At 37.5% G+C, this 26,072-nt stretch overlaps 1 protein-coding gene across 1 annotated transcript in view; it reads left to right on the forward strand.

Annotated features, from left to right (window-relative positions):
• SYNE1 (spectrin repeat containing nuclear envelope protein 1) overlaps window positions 1-26,072 on the forward strand; it is a 288,350-nt gene that overhangs the window by 113,922 nt on the left and 148,356 nt on the right. The window contains 21 exon segments of the mRNA XM_054514453.1: window positions 91-189; window positions 1,830-2,017; window positions 2,123-2,246; window positions 3,280-3,446; window positions 4,681-4,834; window positions 5,121-5,749; window positions 6,401-6,580; window positions 8,046-8,196; window positions 9,706-9,864; window positions 10,845-11,027; window positions 12,343-12,444; window positions 13,896-14,099; window positions 15,059-15,266; window positions 15,988-16,100; window positions 16,792-16,997; window positions 18,026-18,181; window positions 19,345-19,636; window positions 20,349-20,521; window positions 21,992-22,301; window positions 24,107-24,271; window positions 25,686-26,042. Coding sequence (XP_054370428.1) covers window positions 91-189; window positions 1,830-2,017; window positions 2,123-2,246; window positions 3,280-3,446; window positions 4,681-4,834; window positions 5,121-5,749; window positions 6,401-6,580; window positions 8,046-8,196; window positions 9,706-9,864; window positions 10,845-11,027; window positions 12,343-12,444; window positions 13,896-14,099; window positions 15,059-15,266; window positions 15,988-16,100; window positions 16,792-16,997; window positions 18,026-18,181; window positions 19,345-19,636; window positions 20,349-20,521; window positions 21,992-22,301; window positions 24,107-24,271; window positions 25,686-26,042 — 4,320 coding nt within the window.

The following is a 26,072-nucleotide window of genomic DNA, read 5'->3' on the forward strand; positions in this document are numbered from 1 at the left end:
CAGCAAACATTTAAAACGTGTTATTTAAAGAATCATTTATGTAATTCCTGCTGATTTTAGCTTCTGGTTTGCCTTTGTTTTTTTTTATAGGTGCAGCAGTCAGTGTCTGAATTTGAAGCTAAGCTAGCTGAGCCTCTCACATCGTGCTCTTCAGCAGCAGCAACATATGCAGCTCTCCAGGACTGCACGGTGAGCAGGTGGCCAGCTGTTCCTGGCACTGAGCCCAGGGACACGGTGTCACACTGACCTCCTTACCGAAACCCCAGACCAGGGGCTGCCTGATGCCACACAGCTCAGGGTGAAGGCAGAAGGAGGCAAGGGCAGCCTGTCACCATTTCAGACAGGATTAGAAATTTCCTCCCCAATCTAGGGGAAAAGAAAGCCTAAAAGTACCACTTCGTCCTTCAGGTTATTGGTTTTAACTTGGTGCACCTAAAACATTATGAAAAACAGGAGATAAGAAACAAGTCTGTTTGGCATTTTTCCTCTAAGGTTTCCCAATGAAAACTTGGATTTTAGTATAGGTAATCTGTGACTAAAGAAAATATATCCTTGGAAGCAGTTTTACTTGGACAATTAAGAGACTGGACAGGGTTTCAACTTAGAAACTTTTATCTGTGATGCTAGGAATCCATGGGTATTTGGATATTTGGTTCAGTCCATTACACAAAGAAAACAAGTACTGGATTCAAGCTACATATAATCCCATCTCAGGGAATGTGGTGTAGTATTTTTGTTTGTAAATTCTGGTATGTTTTTCAACAATAATCATAGCCTTTCTAAGAAAATACTACAACAAATCATAATCATATTATTCTTGCAGTAAAATGCATATATATCTTCTGAACTTAGTGATTGATAACTGCTTACAAAGGCTGTTTTCAGGGGGACCTGACCTTTCTGCTTCAAAAAATCTTGATACTAGTTGAGGAAAAGTATTTTGCATATGAGGAGTTTATTTAGACAGCACTTGTAATCATCATTTTATTGACTTTTAAACATTATGAATATGCTGAGTATGCTGTTATAAGGTCTTCTTCTCTTTAGGGGATCATGATGATTAAATATCTTGATGTGAAATTATCAGCAACTTATTCCTGTATAATTAACATTTCCTCCTATATATGATTTCTTGTAATTATAAAAATTACTATTGTTACTATTTTACACCTGTGAGTTGGAGCTTTCGTGATCTTAAATCAGTTTCATTTTGTGATTTTCTAACTCACTGTACTACATTTCAATCATTTTCATATGGACAAGTTTCCCAGCTTTCTAGAAACAGCAACACTGGAAAATGTAGTTCACATTAGATGTCATTTCTAAGAAAAGGACCTTTAGCTAATGCTGACAGAATTTCCAAGTAACTCTTCCCTACTTCTCCCATGTCGTGACACTGTCTGCAAGTCCGGCAGTCCTCACCTGTTGGAGTGAGGTTTTGAGTTTACTCTGTATAAATTAGAGCAACTCTTAGATAGGTGTTAGGGAATCTCAAGCTTTTTCCTGAATGTGGAGCTTTGTCCTACACGGATGATGCTGTGTCACATACCTATTCAGGAGATCTGACTCTTTTGTTGCAGAGTTTTTTTCCTTTTAGTACTGTTCCTGGGGAAGTCTTTTGCCACTACAATCCAGTTCATTGGTATGCTGGGAACACGTGTACCTAGGGTGGACCTGAGCAATATCTAAGATATGAAGTGACTTCATGATCTGATGGATGCAGCATTGCTTCGAAACTCATGAGTAGAACTAGAGAATTTTTCCCACCATTGTTACCATAACTCTGTTGTTTATAGATGTAAATTCTGTTTCTTTTACATGTTCCCTAGGACCTTTGTCATACTGTGGAAAAACTGAGCAACCCTCTGGCCTCTCTCTCAGCCAGTATCCGAAAGGTGGCCAACAAAGAAAAAGCTGCTCAAAAGGTCACAGCATTACAGCAGAAATATGAAAAAGTGCTGGAAAGTGCTAAGGAGAAACAGAGCTTATTAGAGAATCTTCTGGCTCAGTGGCAGAAGTGAGTAAACTCCCACATCTCTTGTGGTGGACACAGAGACCTTCCTGGGCTCAGCGTGTGAGACTGAGAGGATGACTTGGTAACTCTAGGTTGTGATTTTGCTAGGCAGGAGAAGGAGCTCTCTGCTTTCCTGGCCTGGTTGGAGGGGTGTGAAGCTGCAGGCAGGCCCGCAGAGCAATATGTTTCTGCTGACAGAATTAAACTGGAAGGTGAACTGCAGGCACTGCAGGTATGTTTCAACTGAAATATTGTCCTTCTGCATTTTCTGTGTCTTTTAAAGGAAGGAATTGCTCAATTATAGTGTGGCAATCAATTGATTCTGGGCTTTACAAATCTCCTAGGAGATATTGCATTATCACTTGCTATTTCTCAATGACTGTACTATTAGTTTTAACTATAATATGCCAGCTAAAGAAAAAAGGAAAAAAGCGCCTTGGTATATCCTATTATCTATGAAGGAAGGACATCAGTCTGCTTGTTAGAAGATCCTTTCTCTAGGGAAAATTCCTTTATTAGGCAATACTTACTTTTTTTTTTTTTTTTGTATGTGAGGAAAGGTTCTCAGATGAAAAAATGCGTGAAGGTTTTGAAATCGCAATGGAAGTCTGGTTCTAATTATTTTTTCAAACACAAGACTTTCATCCTATTCTAAATTATGCCTTCCCTTTGAATTTTTGCCATTTGTTTTTAGATCAATATGAAGCAGTTGGCCAAATGTAACATCTTTTATACCTTCTTCCTTGAAGACAAGTAGAAAAGGAAAATTAATTGAGGGTTTGGGTTTGGTTTTTTTCGTTGTTGTTGAATGTTTTTTTGTTTGGGGATTAGTTTGCTTGTTATTGGGGTTTTTTTGGGGGTGTTGGTGGTTGGTTGGTTGGTTTTTTAGTATTTTGCTTTGTTTGAGCCAGTTTGCAACATTTCCTCACAATTCTCTTGCTACACACAAAATCTATTGCAAAATGTGGTGCCAATTTTAGCCACTGCCATCATAAAATAAAGCTATATGGAAAAGTCACACTTTGTCCTGAAGGAGAGAAAAATACTGACTTAGATGAATCCCTACTGAATTTAGCTGTCTGAGAGGTGTTGAGTACCTGCTTGTCCTAATAGGCCTCAATGCCTCCAAGGATTTGCCTCTGCTCACTCACTTGACTCAAAGTACTGTGCTGGAAATCTGTAGCTGTTTTTTTATTAGATTTGTTATTTTGCATTATATGGTGCCATGCTTAAACTAAAAGCTTTTCATTCCGTTGTTATCCCAGGATTTGCGAGCAGATATTGAGTCCCACGCTTGTGTCTATGAGAGTCTTTTACAGTTAAATGAGACGCTGTTTCCAACAGCTTCAAAGCAGTGTGTGAAAGCAATAAAAGAAAAATTTGAAGAGCTGGATGAAAGGTGGAAAGCTTTACCACAAATTGTTGACAAAAGGTTTGTGCTTCAGAGTGTTTTTTACATGTTAAAGTAACCAATATCCAGATGAGGAAGCCCAATCCCAAACTGTGATTTTACAGTATTGCCATTAGAAGACAAAGGTTTTAGGTCAATACCAATCCCTGAACTCCCAGGAATAGGGGGTGGAGGATCCCACACATTTATGATGCTGTCTTTTTGACATACACTCCCCCGATTTTTTTTTTGCTAGAAGAGTCTGTTTGAAGTAGTGTGGGGCAGGAAATGAAGGCAATGCTGCATTTCCTCAATTCCAATTTCCCAAGTAAATTCCAAAATCTCCAATAATCTGTTCTTGATTGTTTAAGTTATATGCTTTATTTTGTGCAAAGCCACACTCTTGTAGTTTAAAACTCACTTTGAAATTCAAATTTGCCATAAATACTATAAATGCTCAGTTGTTAGGCTGCTGGCTCATGTTAAGCTTAGAAAAAATGTCTCCTTTATTTCATACTGTATGTTATCATATATTTATATTTCAATTTTTTTCCATGATGAACACACATATTTTACCATTTGTAATGTAGCTTAAATAATAGATCCTGATCAATGCCATAATCTTCTAGGTGCTTTGCCAATATGATTGTTTTACAATATAATGATCTTCTACATGTTGAAAATTAGGTAGAAAAATTTCTAAGGGAAATGGGAAGGTAAATGACAAGGTCTTTTCCAAGGTCAAGGTTAGACTTGGTACCTAGGTACTTAATTCTGCTGAGTTCTCCTCTGGACAGATTCTTCTTTTGAATTGTGTTCTTCTGATCAGACTTTACCCTTTCCTACTTCAGAGGAGGTTGACTATGAAATTCCTCACCCCCGGCCTAAATAAATGAGACTTTTACCTTAATTCAGTGTTTCAGATGATAGGCAAGAGTTGCTATGACTGAAAATCAAATTTTGGCTTCCATCAATAACATTGCCTTTGCTATGATTACACCCATAAAGAAAATTTGAAGAACATACCTTGGTTTTTCGGGCTATCTGTAACAGTTGATATAAATAAAAGAGTGGAAACAGGAAAGATCCAAAAGTGTTTTCAAATGTTATGTTATTCCCCAGAATTGAAAAATCAATATGGCAAACTAAAGTAACATTTCCTATTTTCCTTGCATCTGGCATTGATTTTAATGCTGACCAGTCAGCTGTGGGTTTGATTATGGGAAGTGATTAAATTGCATCAAGTGCTTTCATATTTACATCTGATATTCTGTAGGATCAACTTCCTTCAATCACTTGTTGCTGAGCATGGGCAGTTTGATGAGCTCCTGCTCAGGTTTTCAGACTGGATTAAGCAATTTCTTGCTGAACTACAAGCCACTTCAGAGATAAACACAGCTGATCAACAGCTAGCTGCATCTCACAATAAGGTAAACTTCTGGATGTAAATATTAAAGACAGAGAAATTGTACAGTGCATTTGGCTAAATCCTCATCTACAACTAGCAAGTAATTTATTTGTGTGAAAACCTATATGCTGTTGCAGTCATGTACAGACTTGTTATTTGACAGTTTTAAAGCAAAATTGTAACCCTGAACTTTTCCTACTGAAAACCCCTCAGTAGTGCTTGTTTCACTCATATGTTCAGTACTAAAATGTTTACTGAGCTCTTGATTTGAAGAAGAAACTCAGCTCTGTTTTCTGTCTTTCCCATAGAATCACTCAATGGAAGTTGAAAGTAAGAAACAGGAGTTACAAAGTCTGAAGGAGCATGTAGAGAAATTGGGTTCTTTCAGCGGCCCAGAGGACCAGCAGACCTTGCAGGGAAAGACTGAAGATTGCTTTCAGATCTTCCAGGAGGCGAGTCAGATAACTAGCCAAAGACAGGAGGCTCTGGATCAGTTGCGAATATTCCTGGAGCACCATAGTGCTGTATCAGGAGTGCTCCAGCGGCTGAGGCAGACAGTGGAGAAAACAGGAAATATGGATAAAGCTAAATCTGAATTACTGGAGAAGGAGCTCAATGGCGTTATTAAGGATCTTAACAAGTTGGAGTCTGATGCTATCAGTTTGGATGGCTCCCTTACTAAGGCTCAATATCATCTGAAACACAGCATTTCTGGGCAGAGAACTTCCTGCAGGGCCATGGTGGATAATCTGGGTGTGGAACTGGAGGCAGTTCAAAACCTGCTGGGAACCAAACAAAGTGAGGCAGAAGCTCTTGGAGCCTTGCAAAGATCTTTCATGGAGCGTAAAGAGCAGTTACTGAAGAGCATTGAAGATACTGAGGAAAAGGCTGACAAGGAGGGCCTGAAGGAGACAACACTGCAAGCCCTCCAGCAAAGGTAAAACATTGGCACTTTCACACTTGATTGCAATCTCTAGACCTTTTATTATTAAGTGGAGGCATGTGTGTGTTTTCTACTTGGGTACTTTATTTCTTGCCAGGCATGTGTATTTACTTAATAAAATTTTGTAAATAAGTGAACTATTTGGATGCACAAAACACTAAGCAAGTCCTGCTAATCTTTTATATTGAATGAATAATCATGAAAGTCTACGTCTCAAAAATATATTTTGTCCTAATGAATCTAAGATTCAAACAGCTATTAGAAATCCCATATAACATAACTATCTCTACATTGCAGAACTGAAGATTGTACATGGGATGATGGAATTAAAAACACTTATTGTAATGAAGTATTAATCTAAATATCTGAGTATATTTCCAGGTGACTGTTTGAGGGGGAGGTGCATATATATCTATATGATTTTGTAGCAGTTTATGTATCAGAAAAATTACATTCTGATCCCAGTTCTAGCAGAAAAAAAACCCCAAATATTGTAAGAAATATTAGAAAAGGGAAGTTTTATGCACAGTAGCACTAAGAGCAACTGTTTCATTCTTTCTTCCTCCTCTCTCTTGCAAAAAAAAAAAAAATTAGTGAAAATAAGTTTATATGAAACTGGTCTTTTAATGATCTTTTAACTTGTAGATTGAGGATCTTTAACCAGTTGGATGAAGAATTGAATTCTCACCAGCATGAACTCCAGTGGCTCATGGACAAAGCAAAACAAATAGCCCAAAAAGATATCACACTTGCTCCAGAGAGTGACAAAGAGATAAATCGCTTAGAATCTCTGTGGAAGGATACCAAGAAAGCTATACATGAAAAGTAAGTAGATCTTTAGCTTAAGCTAAGAAAGGAGAAGATGGGGAAAGAGACACAACTATTACATGTAATATCTTCTTGCTATATTAGTTATAATGAAAAACAGGGCTTGTTGGTTAAGTACTTAGTAGAAGATGGAAACACATTAACAAGAATATTTGTACCATTTGTACTTATACTATTAATAAGGCCACAGATAGGTTCTCAGTACAGTATGACAGGTATACATTTTATTACATACATGTTATATTGCATGTTATTTTTTTCTGAAAGATAAGAATTCTCCACTGAGCTTTTGCTGTCACTCTAGCTGGCACATATTCTCCTTCTAGCATAAATTTTCATTCCCTGTTGGTCATGTGTTTCTGACAGTTCTATAATTAGTGGTCCTAGATAATTTTTAAATTTAAGTATTTCTATCTGCCCTAGGGGATGGGTTTATAATAATCTTTAGTGTGTAATCAGTTACAGTGTTTGTATATGACACAGATGATCAGTTTTATCAATGAAAGTTGATGATCAAAGAAGCTAAAGAAACCAGAGAAAGTTTTATCATACCCTTTTCTTTGTCTTAACTGCCTCATGATCATCTTTAAAGAAAACCAGCAATGTTTTCTCTCTCACATAGACACAATTTTAGACCCCCTGAACCTGCTTATTTTGGAGAGCTCTTTGGAGCATTCAGAGAAGAGCCAGCTTCTAAAACAGTTCCTCATCTTTTTTGACAGTGTCACGTTTCCCAAAATCCTTTCATTGAAAAACACTGTTTTACAAATAGACGTTGCGTATATCCAAAGTATCAGTTTTGCTCCTCTCTCTTCAGTATAAACACCAGGAATGGATTGAATAGGTCTTTTTCCTCTGTCCACTGCCTGAGCATAAATAAGGTTTCCTAGAGAGAGGATGGGAATAAAATTAGGCTTGTTTTTAGCAGAAGGCTAATTTATTCTCAGTAGAAGGGAGGTAAGTTGAATATAACATTTTAGTCCCAAAAGCATGCATCTGACAATGGGACGACAAAATAGGCAGACCTTACCTTAGTATGCAGTGCTTTAGTCTTTATTTCTGCTTCTTTTTACCTAAAATCCACTCCATGTTAAAGAAACAAGTTGTTGGGGTTTTTTTAAATTAACTGTGAGTGGCACAATTGTTATAATGTGGTTTTCAGTCAAAAAGATGCTAAACTTAGGAACTGAGAAGCTTGAATTCTGGTTTCAGTCTTTTACTGAAGTCAGTTGTTTTAGTATCTGATACATATGAGATGGCAATTCACATTCATTTCTATTCAGTAAGATGTTTTTTGATGGATTGACAGTGATTTCTAAACACAAAATATTGATATTTCCTTGGCTGCCCAATTCATGTTTAGCACTGCATCCTGGTTTTCCCATGGTGAATTGCTATGTCATGTTCTCTATCCTTCAGAAGCACGGCAGCAAGTGGTGCTAACAGCTTTTTCAAATTACAGAAAGGAGCAGTCCTGTGTTCTGATTGATCTGATGAAGGAATATCAGAGCTTGAAGTCAATAGTAATGAAAGTGATAGACAGTGCTAACAGTGCTTCTGTGACCAAATCCATGTGGAAGGATCATGAAGATGTCAGGCGAACATTATCAAAGGTAATGACAGATATTTTCCTTTGAGGAATTTTAACAATTTTTTTTATTGAATTTACTTTTCTTTTTTTAAGAGATGCCCTTGAGCTGTGTTTAAAGCTCCTTGAATTCACTGTCAAATCTTATCATACTGACATTCAGAGTTTAAGTTGTACTGATTGTGATGAGGAAAGAATACAGCCCTTTTTTACATTTTGGTGAGATCTATTAATCTATTCTTAATGGAAATGCCGATTCTTAATATATGGAAAGCGTAAGTGGAAAATAGTGGATATCTCTTTATATAAAATACATCGAGAATATATTCCTACCACAGTATGAAAGGATAGTTCTAGTCAACATATTTCAATGTTTTTCTATATTGGGTAAATTTTGGAATAGATAAAATGCCACAAAAAAACCCCATGAATTGCACACATTTCTGATGTGTAAAATTTTTATGTCTCTCTCTTTTGCTGAGAGGACTTCTGCCATGGTATATAATGTTGATACTAGCCATTGTGCAGAGATAAGGTATTTGGATCCCTACACTGTATTCATTTCACTGGATTGTATTTCAAAGATACTAAATTGTGCTGTCCATAAGCCTGCCAGGATAAACAGTTCTAAGTTTAATTCTGTCTGTTCCTTTGGAGGGTAATTTAATTTGGAAGGCTGTTGAGCTCTTGATTCAAAATTTTTCAGTCAGATCTGTATAAACCTTATTCTAAACTGTGTGTATTTATGGCCTCATTCTATTAGATATCTTAAAAGAATAAAAAAGCCAGAACAGAGCTCACCAGTCTAAAAAAGAATTTCATTAAACTTCCACATCATTCCTTTGAGCCTTGAGCTGAGGACAATTCCCTGCTGCAGCCATGGCCACAGATAGTGGTTCCAGTGCAATAAAAGTTTTGGCCATAGTGCATATAGATTAGTAGCTTATTGTTAGTACTGCTTTCTAGTACTTGCTGTAGAAAAAAGCATAAGATTCTTACTGTGATCGGGTCTCAGCATCTCACCTTTTCAATGACAAAATTAAATATTTCCCTATGCCTAGGGTTGCAAACTTAGTAGCCCTGAAGCCCTTGTCCAGCTCCTTTCAGAACTCATCTGTACTTTTGTTTTACAGAATGTCTAGTAAAGATATAGTGTTTTTAATCCTAAATTTTATTTGCAGCACCCTCTGCTTACCTTGCTATAACTCCTGAAGTGATTATTCAATAATGAAGAATGGAAAGACAAATAGAAAAATGAAATGTCCCTAAGTCCAGAAAATATCTGGTTACCAAGTAGAATAAATTCAAAATTTTTTACTGCCACTTGTGTGCTTTATTTATAAGAACAATCATCCTATATGATTATGCTTATGAGAAAACCATGTCAGTTTCTTTGTATTTTGTGGAGTAGTTAAATATTAGATATGAAAATTAACAAATTCATAGCACCAGGTCTAGGTATGGGTACCTGGAGAACTGATTTTTCTTTCTTTCTTTAAGGCTTCATTAAACAACCGAATATTTATGTCCACAGCATGAAGCTGCCAAGAATGATCTGAGTGATAAACAAAAAGACCTGGATACTTTCACCAATAAAGGAAAACATTTGATAGCAGAACTGAAGAGAGTGCATAACTGCGATTTCACTGCACTGAAAACAGATATGAACTCCGTGGTGGACAAATGGCTAGATGTAAGAAACTGGTGTTTATATGACAAATACAGTTTTTAAGTTTGGCTAAGCTTACAATATTTCTCTTGTACAATTGTTTAGTAAAATTGACTAAGAGTAACTGTTTAGTAAAATTTACTTTTAAGTATAACTCAAAGTTTTAATCAGAGGGATTTGGTGTCCACTCTATGTACAAAGTTGTGACATCAATTTGATAGACTTTAAATGGTGTTTTACAGCAGTGTATGAATGCTACTACTGTAAATTTGCTCACTGTGCAGTTACAAGCATGAATTTGGGTTGGACTCACACCTAATACATACCAGCAATACTTCATTGAAGTAAATTGGACTAATAGTTCAGCAGGAAATTACATTAAGCTAAACACGAAAGATATTAATATGTTGAGAAAGAATTCACTACAGGAGAGAAACATAACATAAAAGCTAGTTACAGAATCATGGATTGGTTTGGGTTGGAAGGGACCTTGAAGATCTGGTTCCAACCCCTTGCTCCCAGGGCAGGGGCATCTTTCACTACACCAGGTTGCTCAAAGCCCCATCCAACCTAGCCTTCAACATTTCCATGGATGCATCTACAATGGCTCTGGATAATCAGTTCCAGTGTCTCACCACCCTCACATTAAAGAATTTCTACCTAATGTTTTACATTTTCACATTTATATTGCTTTAGTACCAAATTACTACATTGCAGTAAGAAGGACAAATGGGTTTTTTTGGAAAATAAAGTTTATATGAACCTGAACTCTTTTCCAGTAAAAAAATATACAAATATTTGGAAGGAGACACATAAGATTTGTGTTTCTTTTTATGATCTGGGTAAGAAAATTGAAATTAGCATTCAGGACTTAGAACTAAATCAAAGAAAATTATTTTACCCATTTACTAATTATTTTTGATGCATTTGTCATATAACTGTCTGCAAAATTGAGTTTAAAATTAATTTTTGAATGGTATTGACATATTCTTCTTTCTTAAAAGGTGTCTGAAAGACTTGATGAGAACATCGACCGACTGAGTGTAAGCGTGTCTCTATGGGATGATATCCTGAAAACTGGAGATGAATTGGATGGATGGTGTAATAAGTGCATTTCTCAGCTGAATGAAGGCATCAACAACTTCAGTAACAGTCAGAGAATGGAAGTCCTACTGAAAGATTTCCAGGTTCTTACCCATAAATCAGTGATTAAAATGTTGTGGACCAAAATGTCAAGTGATGTTCAACACAGAGAAAAGACTTTGCTGTTGCAGACCTCTGTGTTCTCTGTTTAAATGGTGGTACCCAACAGCTAGATAAGAGCATTCTGTCCTTTTTATTAGAAGGTGTTTGCTTCTAACAGAAACAAGAATGGCACATCTTACTAAATCAAAGCTCCATAGTTATTTTGGCTCTTGCAGTTATATTTGGCTCTAGGCTGAATTCTGTTCCAGTAAAAAACAAGGAAAATTTTAGACAACTTAAGCTAAAGTTTAGCAAAAAACTGAGTAGTTTCTAAAACCTCATCCAGGAAAGTAGGTTCTCCAGACAATAAAAGAGATATCAGGTCAATCATAGATTGGGCCATATTCTACTTCGTTTGGAATAAATTATGTCCTTAAGAAGATGCACAGTGAACATATTCAAGAATTGTGGTAGAATATAAACATTGATAAATCATTACTTTGCTCAAGGTTGAGCTTTATCGAATGCCTTATGTAGCAATCCGACCACCTGAATTCACAGCTGTTAAAACTGATTTGGAGTAAAAGCAGACTGCCCAAACCACAGGTGTACTTGATGTGCAGGAGGGCCAGAATAGCAGATGTGATCACTGAGTGCTCATTTACAGTCACAGAATGCATAATACTCTTTTTTGGTACTTTGTTTTGCAAAGGCCAAGAGGAAGAGCAGTTTGGTGACAGCAGGGTCCTGCCCTTTCTGCAATCATAAATAGATGAGCATGGACAGCATCAATCAGTTTACCCCTTCTGTGGCCCAAATTAGTGGTCACTTTCTTCACTGCCCACCTAATATTATATCCTCTCTAGCACAAAAAACCCCCTAACTATTCTTCTGGGCATTCAGGGCAGATGTTAAGTTTGGCAATTGAATCCTTCAGTGGAACCTAACACCCCCAGTAGATACTTCCAGTCAAATAAACAATGACATTTTCATAATTATTTTCCCAGTTTTAACAAACAAAAGCTTTTAGAGCATTTTAAATGCAATAATTTATTTTAAAGGAGGGGAAAATTACTTTGAACTGAGTCTAATAAATGAGTCTAATTTATTTTAAAGGAGGGGAAAATTACTTTGAACTGAGTCTAATAAGGAAAAAGAGATGGGAGATTTTTAGTGCACAAAATTAGTGCAGTGTTTTCCCTGTTTGCTAAGCTGTGTTTACATTTTCTTTCAATTTTGAAATTGATGGAGAATACTTCTGAAAGTCTGAAAGCTTGTTGTAGTTTGGTATGAAACTTTGACCACATCTCTTTTCAGTCTGAAGTCAAGAATAAAGAACTGAAGTTGGAGCAACTTAGTTCCAAAATTTTGGAACTTAAAGAGCTGACCCATACTCAAGAGCCTCCTGCAGACCTCCAGGTAAAATAAAAACATTGGTAACCACAGATTGTGTTCAAATAACCAAGAAAATATTCCTTCTGAAATTTTTGTCTTTCCTACACTGCCTTTTTCTTTCAAGGTGACAGATGTAGCATTATTATTTTTATGTAGCATAACTATTCTTTGTTCATATTTCTCTAGGTAACCTTGATTTTTTTGTATCAACAGTATGTCATAAAGTAAGTGAACATGAGGGTTGTAGGAGTATTTTTTTAATAAATCAAAATAGAATAAATAGTTTATAACGTAGCTGATAAGATATGAGACTACAGATATTCTCTAATCTACACATTAAGCCACATCACACATGAGTGCATGCACAGTTTTTTTCCTTGAAAGGATTATAAGGCAGTAAAATATGTTCACCTGCTTTGTTAACCAAAAAGTATTCTTTAGTGGACTAGAATAAGGGCCCTGAACTAGCTCTTACAAGAAAAACATACAACAATGAACAAAAAGGTGAGCTGTTAAACTTTTGGCCAGATACTTACTTCTATCCACTAGGGCAGTCACAAAACCAAAGTATGACTATTTTGGCAGTTTGATTTCAAACAGAAATTGGTATTTGGGATTATTAACTTAATGTCAGAAATTCAAAAATATAAGCTGACTTCTGTAATTTCCATGGGCAGGGATATATCTTGGTACATATCAGGTTTTACTGGAAGTTAATGAAACACTCAAGCCTTGCCCATATTTTGGAACAGGCTGCCCAGGGAGGTTGTGGAGTCTCCCTCTCTGGAGAAGGAAAAAAACCCATCTGGATGTGTTTCTATGTCACCTACTGTAGCTGACCCTGCCTTGATAGGGAACTTGGACTAAGGAATCTACAGAGATTCCTTCTAACCCAAAGGATTCTGTGAATCTGATTTATATATAGTACCATATTATGACTGACTGGATTTACTTTTATTAGTGATATGTGCTCAGCAAACATCTATGTAATTTTGCACGTTCCTGACTTTGAACAGGTTAAGGGGCAATAACAGGTTATTTTTTGTACTGTCTTCAATTTCTACCTGCCTTATACTGAGATACTTTAAGCCTCAGTGCTCTTAAGGCTCACTCCCCAGTTGATATTTATTTGTATCTAGCTATTTGAGTGTAGGTCATGTTCTGTATATATGGCAAATTAGAAAAGGGGAAATACCAACTTTTCATTTTTCAGAAATGGATAATAACTGCAATAGTTTGCAGTCTGGCTTTTTATAAGTTAGTATCCCTTCTTTGGATTATTGTATATCTAAGACTTAATAGAATGGTTGTCTGTTTGTAAGTATCTCTTTTACAAGTTAAACTTGTAAAGAGAGCATTATCATTGTGTATTATCATTGTGTACCTCTTTCCTACATTCCATTTTTTCAATAATCATTTACCGTAATAAGCATTTTTATTGCTAAATGCCTTAATACATAACATTTTGGGTTTAGTTTATAGAGTCAGATTTGAGGCAGAAGTTGGACCATGCCAAAGAAATATCAGAGACAGCAAAAGAGACGCTGAAAGATTTCAGTACTCAGAAGATGCAGTTACAGAAGCTGATTGGTCAGATGACAGACTGGCTAACTCAAGTGGAAGAGACGCTGTTAAGCTGTGCACGTAACCTGGATCCTGAAGCTCTAAATAAACTAAAGGTCAGTGCTGAAGAAAATCAATATACTTTTCCTTATGCATTTTCCTTATGATCTTTGGGGATTTTTTTTTCTGAGCTTTATACTTAATTTTCCTCTGATAAAAAATGCATATCTCCTGCACAGCTGCTAGAATATTAGCAAATAATACAGTGATTATTTTTAGGAAGTTGCACCAATGAACAAAAGTTCTGATTTATTAGCTTTTTACAAACCTTTTAGAAAATTTTAATGAATAATACCGTCTTGTGGCAAGAGCTGGTTTTGTTACATTGAACTCCTTGGTCATTACTCCAGCATGTTTTCAAGTGCATTGACTCCCATTCAATAAGTTATGAAATTCATAGCACATCACAGTAAAAGACACTGGTCCAAATTCAATTTTAATACAAACTTCTACCTCAGAAATCCTCCTCTCTCATTAAATATAGCAATTCTTTTTTCTGCATCCAAGTGGTCTCTTGACTGGATGCAGTTATGCACATCATAACATGGCAAACCACATGAAGGTATTTAAGTGTGAGCACAGTTAATATTGATTTACTAGCCAACTCACATTTAATTTTCAGAGAACGTTTCTCTCAAATTGTGTGTAAAGTCCCTCTCATTCAGAAGTCCTGCCAAATACCAGTGTCATATTGCATCCCACATGTACCTTCAGACTTAGCTGAATATATCTATTTCTATTCAATATGCCTTGAAATGTATTTATTTATAAGAGAGTAATAAATCATGAGAAACAACACTTTTCACATTTCTATGATGGCTCTTTAGTTTCAAGGATTCATCTCACTTGGAAAATTCAGGAAACACAATCCAGTGCCTCTTCCCTTCATTGTGTCTGGGATGACTTATAGACCACAGGAGAAAAGAACATATGGCAGGAGTAGGAATGCTTGAGAAAAAGCCAGTTCTTTTGTTTCTTTATAAATATCGTAATTATGTTGTAACTTCATTTTCAGGAAACACAAAAGGACCTTCAGCTTCAGCAAAGCAACATTGACTCAACCCGGGAGACCCTCAACAGCCTCTGTCGCAAATACCATTCGGTAGAGCTGGAAGCTCTTGGTGGCACTGTCTCTTTGTTAATAAAGAAGTATGAAGCTGTGAATCTGCTCTGTTCCAGAACACAGGCCAGGATGCAGGAGTCCTTGGAAAAACATTTCCTCTGTGAGTCCTCAGGCTGGTTCGTATGAGTGAGCTGTTATCCCACAGCCGTGAGTCATTCTGGAGTCTGCCAGAGTTTCCAGTAACATCACTTGTAATTACTACTTCATTTTTGTATGGAGCCTCTCAAAAAGTCCTGTTGCCAAGTGTTCATTGGATAACTGCTATGAAACAAAGCATTTTGCATAAACAGAATTCAACTCTAACCATGTGATATGCATGCACCTTTCCTCACTATTGGGATTCACCTCTATTGCATAAATACACTTTGTTTACTTGCAATAAGGAGAGGTATATAACAAAATGGTATATAACAAATGCTTTTATAATGTAAAAGCATCCATCTCAAGTCTTTCCTGGGCTCCCTGGATAGTCAGTGGAGAAGAGTAAACAACTTTTAATCTTGTTTATTAAGCTACTGATTTTGATTTTATTTAGCATGAAACTGGGACGTATCAAACTGAAATTGACTGTCAAGGGCAGCCTAGTAAGACTGTTGAAATTTGGACATTTACAGTGGAAATATCTAGTTCCTTATGAAATTAATCCTATTCCCAAGGTTATTGAAGACAATTAGACCTGTTCTGTTAGCTTTTATACACTGTTCCTGAAGGACTGAAAAAGAACTGATTGAAAAAGAACTGTTTAAAACAGCTGCATAATATTGTGGATAATGCTGTATCTTAAAAACTATTCTCTTCTCTAAACTTTTTTATTAAATAAGACTCTATGCAAGAATTCCAGGAATGGTTTTCTGGTGTGAAGGCTGCAGTAAAAGAATCATCTGACAGGTCTGGGGACAGCAAAGCCATAGAGGCAAAGCTACATGACTTGCAGGTAAAGTGAACAAATTAAAATAAAACTACTAGTAATTAACGATTTAGTATAGGAACCAATAATATCTCTAAAATAATTTGTAGATGCTAGCACAGTCATTGTTTTTGTTCTTAAAAAGGTAATACAAAAATGGTTTGAGGCAACAGTGTGTACTGTAGAGGTAATACAGTGAAAACTATGGTCCCTGTTCTGAGAGATGAGAATTTAATTTCTGGGAAGTTTATGTGTAACTACAAACTATATACTCTTGTTTCCGATTATTAATATTTTTTTCCTTTTCTCTTTCTTTCTCTTCCTTTCCTTTTCCTATTTTTATAACACTTTTACATATTCAACATTTCAGATTAATACTGATATGTCAAAGATTGTATGTATATACTTTTGATGAGACTGAACATAAGTATCAGATACCTATTGTAAGCAGCCATAATTCCTGAAGCGTGTAACATCTTGAAGAGATTATTAAACTTCAGAGAAAGCCATGACCACCTTGGGATCAAATAAAAAACTGGATGCTGTGAATTGCAGTACCACTTAATAAAATCTTATTTGAACTATCTGCTTAGAAACTTTTCCACAGCTAAACATGGTTGTCATCTTCTTGGAGAAATCTGACCACTTCTCATAGAAATATTGCTTATCTTTAATTATCAAATCTTATGTGTTTAAACTATATTCTTTCATTGCACAGGGTGTGCTGGATTCTATTAGTGAAGGACAGAAAAAATTAGATGCTGCCTGCAAGGAAGGAGAAAGTTTATATGGTTGTTTACCCAAACCAGTTGTGAGCCATATTCAGGAGCAAATAGCAAAGTCTAACCAGACTTTCCAGGAATTTCTCAACCAGTGTCTGAATGACAAGAAGGCCCTGGAAGCTTGTGCCTCACACCTGGGAAAGTGAGTAACACCAGTAGTCACAAAAGACTGCATGAAATGGTCTGGCTTCCAAAGTGCAGGGCAAAAAATGAAATTATTTCCAGTTTCTCTAGTCCTGTTTGCTTTTTTCTTTGGAAGTATTTAAGAGAAATTTAAATTCTCTGATAAAAAAAAATAAAAAACAACAGGTCTTGCTCCAAGGGCATCAATTTAGTTAAATGATAAAAGGTCAGGATCATATATGCAGAAGTTCTGTGTATCTTATGAAACTCCAAATCAGCAGTTGGGATTCCAGTAATTTAAATGACATTTTCTGGACAGAAAATGTGTGATGAAGTTCATGTCCGCTCTGGGGTTTGTAGATAGTATGCATTTTACATGTGTCTGTTCTGTTCCATTGCAAATAGACATATTTCCTAAGGAGCCAAGAAGAAAACACACTTAAATTACTGCTTGGGGCTTGAATTTTGAGAGTTAAAATATTTTCCGACCTAACCAGATTCAAAACTGTTGCTAATTGAAAGCAAAGTTAGTGTGGCAGTAATGGGTAAAACAGCAGGATGAGAGGGTGTGCCTGCATGTAACAAAAAAGGTTTCAAAGTTAGGGCCAGAACTTGTTTTGCTGAGTTCTGAGCAGTCAAGATTCCAGTTCTCTTCTGTAAGATAAAATTGAAAACACACTTCAGATGTTCTACAGATAAGTGTTGACAAGAAACCCACTGTTAACCACTGTTCTTAGACTAAATCATTATGAGAATTTGAAAAAAGCTTTCTTTTGGTCAGCTTTTATTGAATATAGTAATAAATAAAAGTCCTGTCTCTTTAAATTTTGGAGGCTTCTGGTCTGCCTGGAGTTCCCATGATTTTGCTGAACATTTTTAGAGAGTTGCTGAATATTTTTAGACTAGTAGTCACCGTGGAATTATGTTTTGTGTACAACTCTTATTCTCGAAGCTTGGAATTAATACCTAGTCTTGTGGATATTAACTTCTTCCAACTTTACTCCACTTGAGAAGTATTTTTTAAAAGAGTATTTATCTGCTCTGTAGCTTTGAAGATCAGTACAAGAAGCTTGCCCTGTGGATGCATGACATGGAAGAAAGAATAAGCACAGAAGCATTAGGAGAGAACAAACAGCTTGTTTCTGAGAAGAAAAAGGAGGTGCAAAAAGTGGAAAAGTTCCTGGAAGAGTTGCTGAACTCAAGGTATCTTGAAAATACATTTTCTAATACTCTCACTTTTTCCTCTACTAGGGCAGAAGTGAAATTAAACTGTTGGGTTAAAGTGTATTTTTGAAAGCTAGAGGAATGTGTTGGAAAATGCTCTGTGAAAAGAGGCTGAATCCACATATGTCAAGTTCTAATGAATTTCAACAAAATCCAATATTTGCTCTTGATAAATTTATAAAAGCTCATCATACTTCATTAATAAATGGAAAGTGAAAAGTGTAATTTTTAAAAATAAAAGATAAAAATACTGCTTTCAAAAGCAATAGTGAAAATTACATTTATCATTATGTCCATTTCAAAATTTTCTTTCTGTCCTGTAACATTCAGATCCAGTCAGGTTAGCAGAATCCCCTTCCCCAGTACAGCTTGCCCAATAAGAGAGCTCAAAAAGCATTCACATTAGCTGTGAAATCTTTCTAAAATTGAGACTTATCCAGTAAATGATGAAGTAATTGCCATTTTGAGTACACAGAGTTTTTTCCAAATTCTCTTTTCATCATTGGTGAAGGTAGAACAAAAACAGTAGTCAATTTTCGAAGTCTCACAGCTTCTTTAAAAGAAACACTCAGTCACTCCCTATGGCCTTGAGACTGATGCAAGACATTTTGGTTTGATGTAAATTCCCTCTAGTCATCAGGTATCAGGAAGGGTGATCAAGTAGATTGAGATTAACTGAGGCTGTATAAACCCAGCTTTAATCCCTTTTACTGACTCTTGTACTGAGTCTGAGTCATTGTCTAATCCTGGACAAATGACCTTTCTGTCATGCCTTCCTACCTGTCCAAGATTAAGAACTTCTTAGAAGCTTTGGCAGGTACAAAAGGTTTTGGGTTCATATAGAAATGGAAAGCTTGACCACTGAAAAGAAAAGGTAGCTACTAAGGTAGCTTTTAATTTAAATGTTTGTTATCATCCTGAGCACCAAAATTCTGCAAGAAATGGCACTCCACACAAGAAAAGATATTAATAGGTACATGCTGCTTATATTCTTTCAGTCTCTCCTAAGTAATTTTTTCAGTTAACTGTGAATTCTTATCACTGGGTGAAGTAGGTATTATGTCAGCAGCCTTCATAACCTCTGGCAATGGCTATAACACTTCATGTTTTCTGAAACTTTTGGTGTTATTATTTTCTTTCAGGGACTCTTTTGATCAGCTCTCCCAAACGGCACAGACTTTAAATGAAGAAGGCCATGGTGCAGGGGGAGAAGTACGTCTGGCTTCTCAACATCTCACCAACTATCAAAACATGGTCAAAAATGTCAAGGAGAAGCTGAGGACATGTCAGCTTGCACTCCAAGAGCATCTCATTTTTGAGGAGGCATTGCAGAGTATGTGGTCATGGGTGAAAGAGGTCCAAGATAAACTGGCATCATCACAGAGCACTCTTGGAAGCAAAGCCACCCTGGAAAGACGATTGACACAAATTCAGGTAAAGAAGGATAGATAAAATAGATATTATGCATCAAGATTAATATTGGGTGTGGGCCACTTCAGTGGGAAAGGTGTATTTTTATAATTTGTTCTTTCAATAGTTATGAAGAAGAGGATCAGAATTCAAGGTTATCTTGAAAAATGGGGATGGGAAGTAAAAAAACAGGATGAAGTTTAATGGAACCAGATGTCAGGTATTACATTTCATTAGAAATAATGAGCTATGAAAATGTATACGCAGGTCCAGAAAGCTTTCTAATAGAGAGGAGGCCTTGGAATAATTGACAGAGTCTCTCTGTCATGGCTGTGGTGTGTCTATCACAGGAGGTCTTCGGGAAGAGGTTAGATAAACAGCTAATAGGAGAGATTAGGGAGAGAGAGATCATTAAGAAATCTGCCATGGGCTTTCCTGAGGTTTCTTCTAGCTATTACTGTGCAGTGCTTCACCTACTCAGTATCTGCTGCAATGTGAGCAGTATTTTAGGCTGACCAATGCAGTGAAAAACCTGTATAGCTGTGGGAAAAACTACTGGATCACTTGCACATGGCAAGGTACAGGCCCTTAGAAGAAAAGGTGGCCAGGAATTCCTACTGGATATGACTGTCAAGGATGGATGAGCTCAGAGAAGATGGTGTTCACTGCTGAAAGAATAACAGCTCTCATTTCTCATCAGGTTACATTTGATATTTTTACCTGTTTTGCCTCACAGGAGATCCTCTTACTCAAAGGTGATGGTGAGGTTAAGCTGAACATGGCCATTGGCAAAGGAGAACAAGCACTTAAAAGCAGCAATGAGGAAGGACAAAAAGTGATACAAACTGAGCTTCAGGCACTGAAGGATGTATGGAATAACATCATCAGTACCTCAGTGAACTGGCAGAGGTAAGAATCCCTGAAAAACACAGGTCAGACCCTGCCATCTTTGCTTACAGAGGATGATGCCTTACAGCATGTGGAAGTACATTCATTCATTATTGGTATGTGAGGGGCAATTTGCATTATCAGGGAGAACCAAAATTGACTGGGAAAAATACACAAAATTGCCTGGAAAAAATATTATGAGTTGACCCTATCAGATGACTCAAACTTCATATGAGATGGTACTTCATTTTGATTTAAAAATTAATAAAAGTCACACCAATTCATACAAAGAAAAATCTAGAAAGCACTTTCTGAGTTTTTGAGCCTGTACTTTGGCAAGACCAAGAACATGTGACAGATATTTATCTACCTTGTCCATACATAACCCAGGAAACGTTTCTCAATTCTGTTTTTCATTATGTTTCTTTGATTTAAAAAAAAAAAATCCTAATACCAACTCCAAATAATCTTTCTTGCATATTAAGCTGATTTCATCTCATCTTGACATGTGTGGAAATGGAAAGTTTTTCTTACTGCCTGTGTGCGATAACTTTATACATCTGAAGGCCTCCATTATCTCTGTTCTATGACAGACTTATGTTTCTCAATTTCTCTGTGGTAATACTTTCTGGGTCTCTATCACACCTGTTTTGCTATTCAAGAGATTGAAGACTATCACCTGTTTGTCTACATTTTTTCTTAAAGTAAGAAAACTGAAAATGGTGCCACTTTCTTAGCTGCACCAAAATTGCAATTTTAATAGTATGTAGAAAGTTATAGTGGGCTGTCTTAAAGATGTCACTCAAATATCACCCAATTTTTATCATAAAATATTTTTTAGATTAGGTTAGACCATGGTATTTCGAGGGAAAATCTTACCACACCCTTGTCTATCTGTAAGTCCCATGAAATGAGAATTACATTCCTCAACATGAATCCCAGAGAGGTATGGTGATCTACTAGGAAAAGCAATATATAACAGAAGGGAATATATCTTATAAATTGTAAATGAGTCTATAGATAGACTCATTTACAATTTATAAGATATATAGTCTATAGGTTTGTTCTTTCAAAACTTGCCAGAATATCTCTTAATTGACAGTAATTTCATAGGCTGCTACATATTTTATTGCTCTGATCATAAAAAAACTCCAGTAATGTTCCATATTTTACTTTGCTGAACAGACACTAAAATGTGCTTTTTATTAGTCTGAGGCAGATAGATTGCTCATGTAACCTGTAATAGGGAAGCAGCAATGTTGGTTGCACAAAGGGTCCCAAAAGCTACAGGAATTCTAAAATAACTTGGATGCAAGTTGATGTAGGAAACAAAAGCAAGATGGAGAAAAAAAGGTACCTTCTAAACCTATTGTATATGGCTACGGACAGTGTAACAATTAAGGTATAAGCAGCCTCTTTTTTTTTCTTTTTTTTTTTTTTTCCCAAACTGTTTAAAAATTCTCATCTGCACTTTGTTTCTTTTAATGTAAGCTGCCTAGATTCCGTCATTAGCCAGTGGAATGACTATCTGGAAAGGAAAATCCAGCTGGAACAGTGGCTAGAAAATTTGGATCACAAAGTGGAACAGCCTTTAGAACCACAGATTGGTCTGAAGGAGAAGTTTGCTCAGCTGGACCATTTCCAGGCTATTGTTTCTGAGATAGAGGATCACTCCGGTGATTTACAGCAACTCATTGGAAAAGCTGTGGAACTATATGAAAAAACAGAGGATGATTCCTTTGGAGATGCAGCTCAAGAAGAACTAAAAACACAGTTTAATGATATCACAACTGTAGCCAAGGTAAGATAAGTATCTCCATTTCAAGTAAGTTAAATGTTTGGACATTTGTATATATAGCTAAAAATCTTGGATTTTTGTATTTTTTAGTAACTAAAGGATTGACTGTGAATAATCTTGCCTCTGGTATAGTTGAGTCTAATAAAAACATTGAATGAAGTTTACTAAAATTTAATGGAATGCAAAAATGGTATTGAGAGTTGAAATTGCTGTGGTTATAATTTTGGGAAAGTGAAGGCCATATATTTTGTTCCTAGTTTCAACAGTAGAATACAATAGTATTTTTTATATTCTGACATATTTATTGTAATCTAATTCTTTTCATTCATTCCAAGCACTTTTTTTTTCTTTACCTAGAAAGGGAAGAATAAAATGCCTCCCTGAGCAGGAAACATACTGTCATAAAGATAAATCCTATTGTCAGAAAGATTTATGCCCATATTTTGTGGTGTTTCAAGCCACTAAGCACTGCACATGCTATACAGGTATTCTGTTTGATTTCTAAGGAAAGATATGTGAGCTTACTGATACCTTCTGCCAACCAGATCATGAGAGTGAAACGTCTTGCCTCCACGCTCTCCTTGTACTGGTGCTACATTTTGATGTGAGCAATGTACACAGGGATGCATGGTTTCCTTTCCTAGGAGTCTTTTGCTTCCCTAGGAGGCTGTTTTGGTTAGAGTCAGGTGCATGTGGACATTTTCTTACCCTGTTGCTGCATAAAATGCATTGAGCTATAAAAACGTTGAGAATTTGCTTTAGGTCTTCTTTGTTTAGCTAGTAACTATCCATTGTCTAGTTGACAGTGACACATTCTGAAGGATTATTTCTGATGGATATTTTCAGAGGGAACAGCAGGTCTTGTTAATCTAACTTATTTTTTAATAGCATTTGTTGAATGTTTAGTTACTCAAACTTTAAAATAACTGACTTTAATTTGGAGGTAGTTTAGTTTGAAACTGGCTCCAAGAAACTTCAATCTAGATTACAGTATCTACACAGGGTTAAAAATCAATTTGATTAGCTCATTTCACTTTTGGTTAGTTTTGATAAACATTCATGAGTGCTATCTCAGAATAATATAGTTTACTCAGTCAGACCAAAGGCAAACCTCAACCACTGTACTCTTTCACTGTGTCACAGTAAGATAAACTGACCCCACTCGAAGCTTACATTAAAAAGCTAACATGGAGCCAGGAAGCAGCTGCTTCAGGCAGTTGTGTCAGGGAAGGCATACTCTTTCTGCAGGGTAGGTGGCTGATGTGATGGTCGAAGTAGGACTCAGCACCAAAAGATCATTTTGTGCTTTTGGACAGCCAAAGTTTTTGTTTGTGGTTTTCCTGTGGGACGTCTCCATGACTCTGCTTAGCATTTGTGGAGACTCGGAGCTTCTAAGTAAGAGCTGTGTTTCTGGCAGCAATGCTGCACCCTGGGAATGCTCATGGGTGATCTACAAGACCCTCTGGGGTGTACTGGGAAAAGCATGCCAGAGTGACGCAGCTGCAGCATTGATATCTACTAAACCATATATTAGACTATTTAAAAGTTTATTTTTGCATCCATTTTCAGAAGGCTATTGCTCCAGCAGAAAATCCTTCTCCAGACCAACCCAAACCAAACCTTTCCCAGTTTCTCAGTGTTTCTCAGTCTCTATTCTGATGCCACAAGCTATAACCTGTTCACTATTCAAATGCATGCTATGGAGTCAAACCAGCACTTCATGCTTAAAGCCAGCATAGTATTTAAGTACTTCAATGTAATGGTCTTTCTTTGTTTTTTGTGGTTTTTTTTTTTCATCTGATTGATAGGAGAAAATGAGGAAAGTGGAAGATATTGTGAAGGATCATTTGCTTTATCTGGATGCTGTGCATGAATTCACAGACTGGCTTCATTCTGCAAAGGAAGAGCTTCACCGCTGGTCAGATGCATCTGGAGATACACCAACTATACAGAAAAAGCTGGCCAAAATCAATGTAAGTGAGCATTCGTGATTTCTTCTGCAATTCAGACCCTATGCTTTAAAAAAACCCCAGTCAAACAGTTGTGGGATCTTGCTTTTTTTCCTTTGAAACAGTGATTACATTTCAGTAATGTGAAAGCAAGCTTTCCAAGCTGTGCTTTGTTTTCGACTCCCTTCTCATATTAACAGATGGAGTAAAAGTATAATCAGACCTAAGTTAACCACGGCACACATGGAAACAATTTGCAAGAGCGGAAGCCCAGTGGCATCACAGAAGAATGTGGCTTAGCTGATTAATGAATACTTCTCTTTCCTCATCCCTAAATACGCTTTCTCCATGAGCAGAATTGTCTAAATCAGAGACAACCTTTCGTGCTTTGCATGAAACGGAGATGTGTAAAGCAGCACAAGGATTGTCCCCCTCAAACATGGTAGAAATATGTGAGTTGTCTCCCTGTGTATACTCTCCTTAGCCTGGAACCTATTCTTAGCCATCTGAGTGCTTAAGAAATTTGCCTCTTTCTGAGTACAACACTAAAGCAGGCTACATGTTTTGCCCATGCCTAGTGTTTACATTCAGATAATCACGCTAGCAACATTTTACTCTGCTCCTAAGCATGAGAGAGTGGGACAGCGAACTTAAATGCTAGATGAAGATTCAGGATCCCCAAGATCAAATTACAGATTTTTGTACATTCTGGGGTAATTTTCAGTCTCCTTTGTGCTCAAACTCCTGATCTGTAAAATGGGAAAGGGAGGATTTAGCAGCATCTAGTTCATTAGATGAACAAGAGAAGATATAACATTACTGTAGTGTTTGGGGTGGTATTTATACATTCTCCAGTTTCTTAAGCAGAAAGGTCCCAAGATTGAGATGTCTGAGATTGAAATAAGGATGCCATAGAAAGAATTTAGCTCTGAAAACAAAACCAAAACCATACACTCAGAAAAAAGAAAAAAACAAACAAACATGTTCAACTAATTCTGGCACATCACAGGTCACAAGCAGGCTGAAAACTGCAGTTCTGTTTCTGAGACTGCTGCGAGCAGCTACACACCAGCATTTCTTATACAAGAGATCACAACAAAACCTTCATGTTCCGCATCTCAACCTAAATAGTATTTTTCGTATCTAAAAATACATCTAATAGTATTTTTCGTATCTTCCTGTCTTCCTCTCCAAAGCTGAAGACGGTTTCAGAACCGCTGTTGAATCCCCGCAAGGACCGCTGTTGACTGGGTTTTACTCCCCCTGCTTCCCAGACCGCTGCCTTCAGGGAGCCGCGGCTCGGGGCGGTGCGGGGCGCTGGGGCCGGGACGGGACAGGCCGGGCCGGGCCGGGCCGGGCCGGGAGGCGCCCCCGGGCAGGCCCCGCGGCGCTGGCGATGTGGCGGCCCGCGGGTTACCATGGCAATGTTTCCCCTCAGGAGCTGGTGGAGTCCCGGCAGAGCGGCGCGGGCCGGCTGAGCCGGGTGGAGGCGCTGGCTCCGGCCGCCCGGCGCGGCACGACGGCGGGCGGGTGCCAGCTGCTGGCGGCCGAGATGCAGGCGCTGCAGGCGGACTGGCGGCAGTGGGAGGAGAGCGCCCGCCGCAGCCAGGCCGGCCTGCGGGACGTGCTCAGCCAGATGGCCCTGTCGGAGCGGGAGTTCGCGGCGCAGGCCGGGCGGCTGGAGGAGGCTGTGCAGCGGCTCGCAGGGCAGCTGGCCACCTGGGCGCAGGGGCTGGCCCCCGCCGACAGCCGCAGCACGGACGCCGAGGTGGTGGAGAGCTGGCGCAAGGAGAAAGTAAGGGCATGTCTCTTTTCCTAGCGGCGT

This window comes from Molothrus ater, chromosome 3 (genome assembly GCF_012460135.2).
Source record: "Molothrus ater isolate BHLD 08-10-18 breed brown headed cowbird chromosome 3, BPBGC_Mater_1.1, whole genome shotgun sequence".
Taxonomy (NCBI): Eukaryota; Metazoa; Chordata; class Aves; order Passeriformes; family Icteridae; genus Molothrus; species Molothrus ater.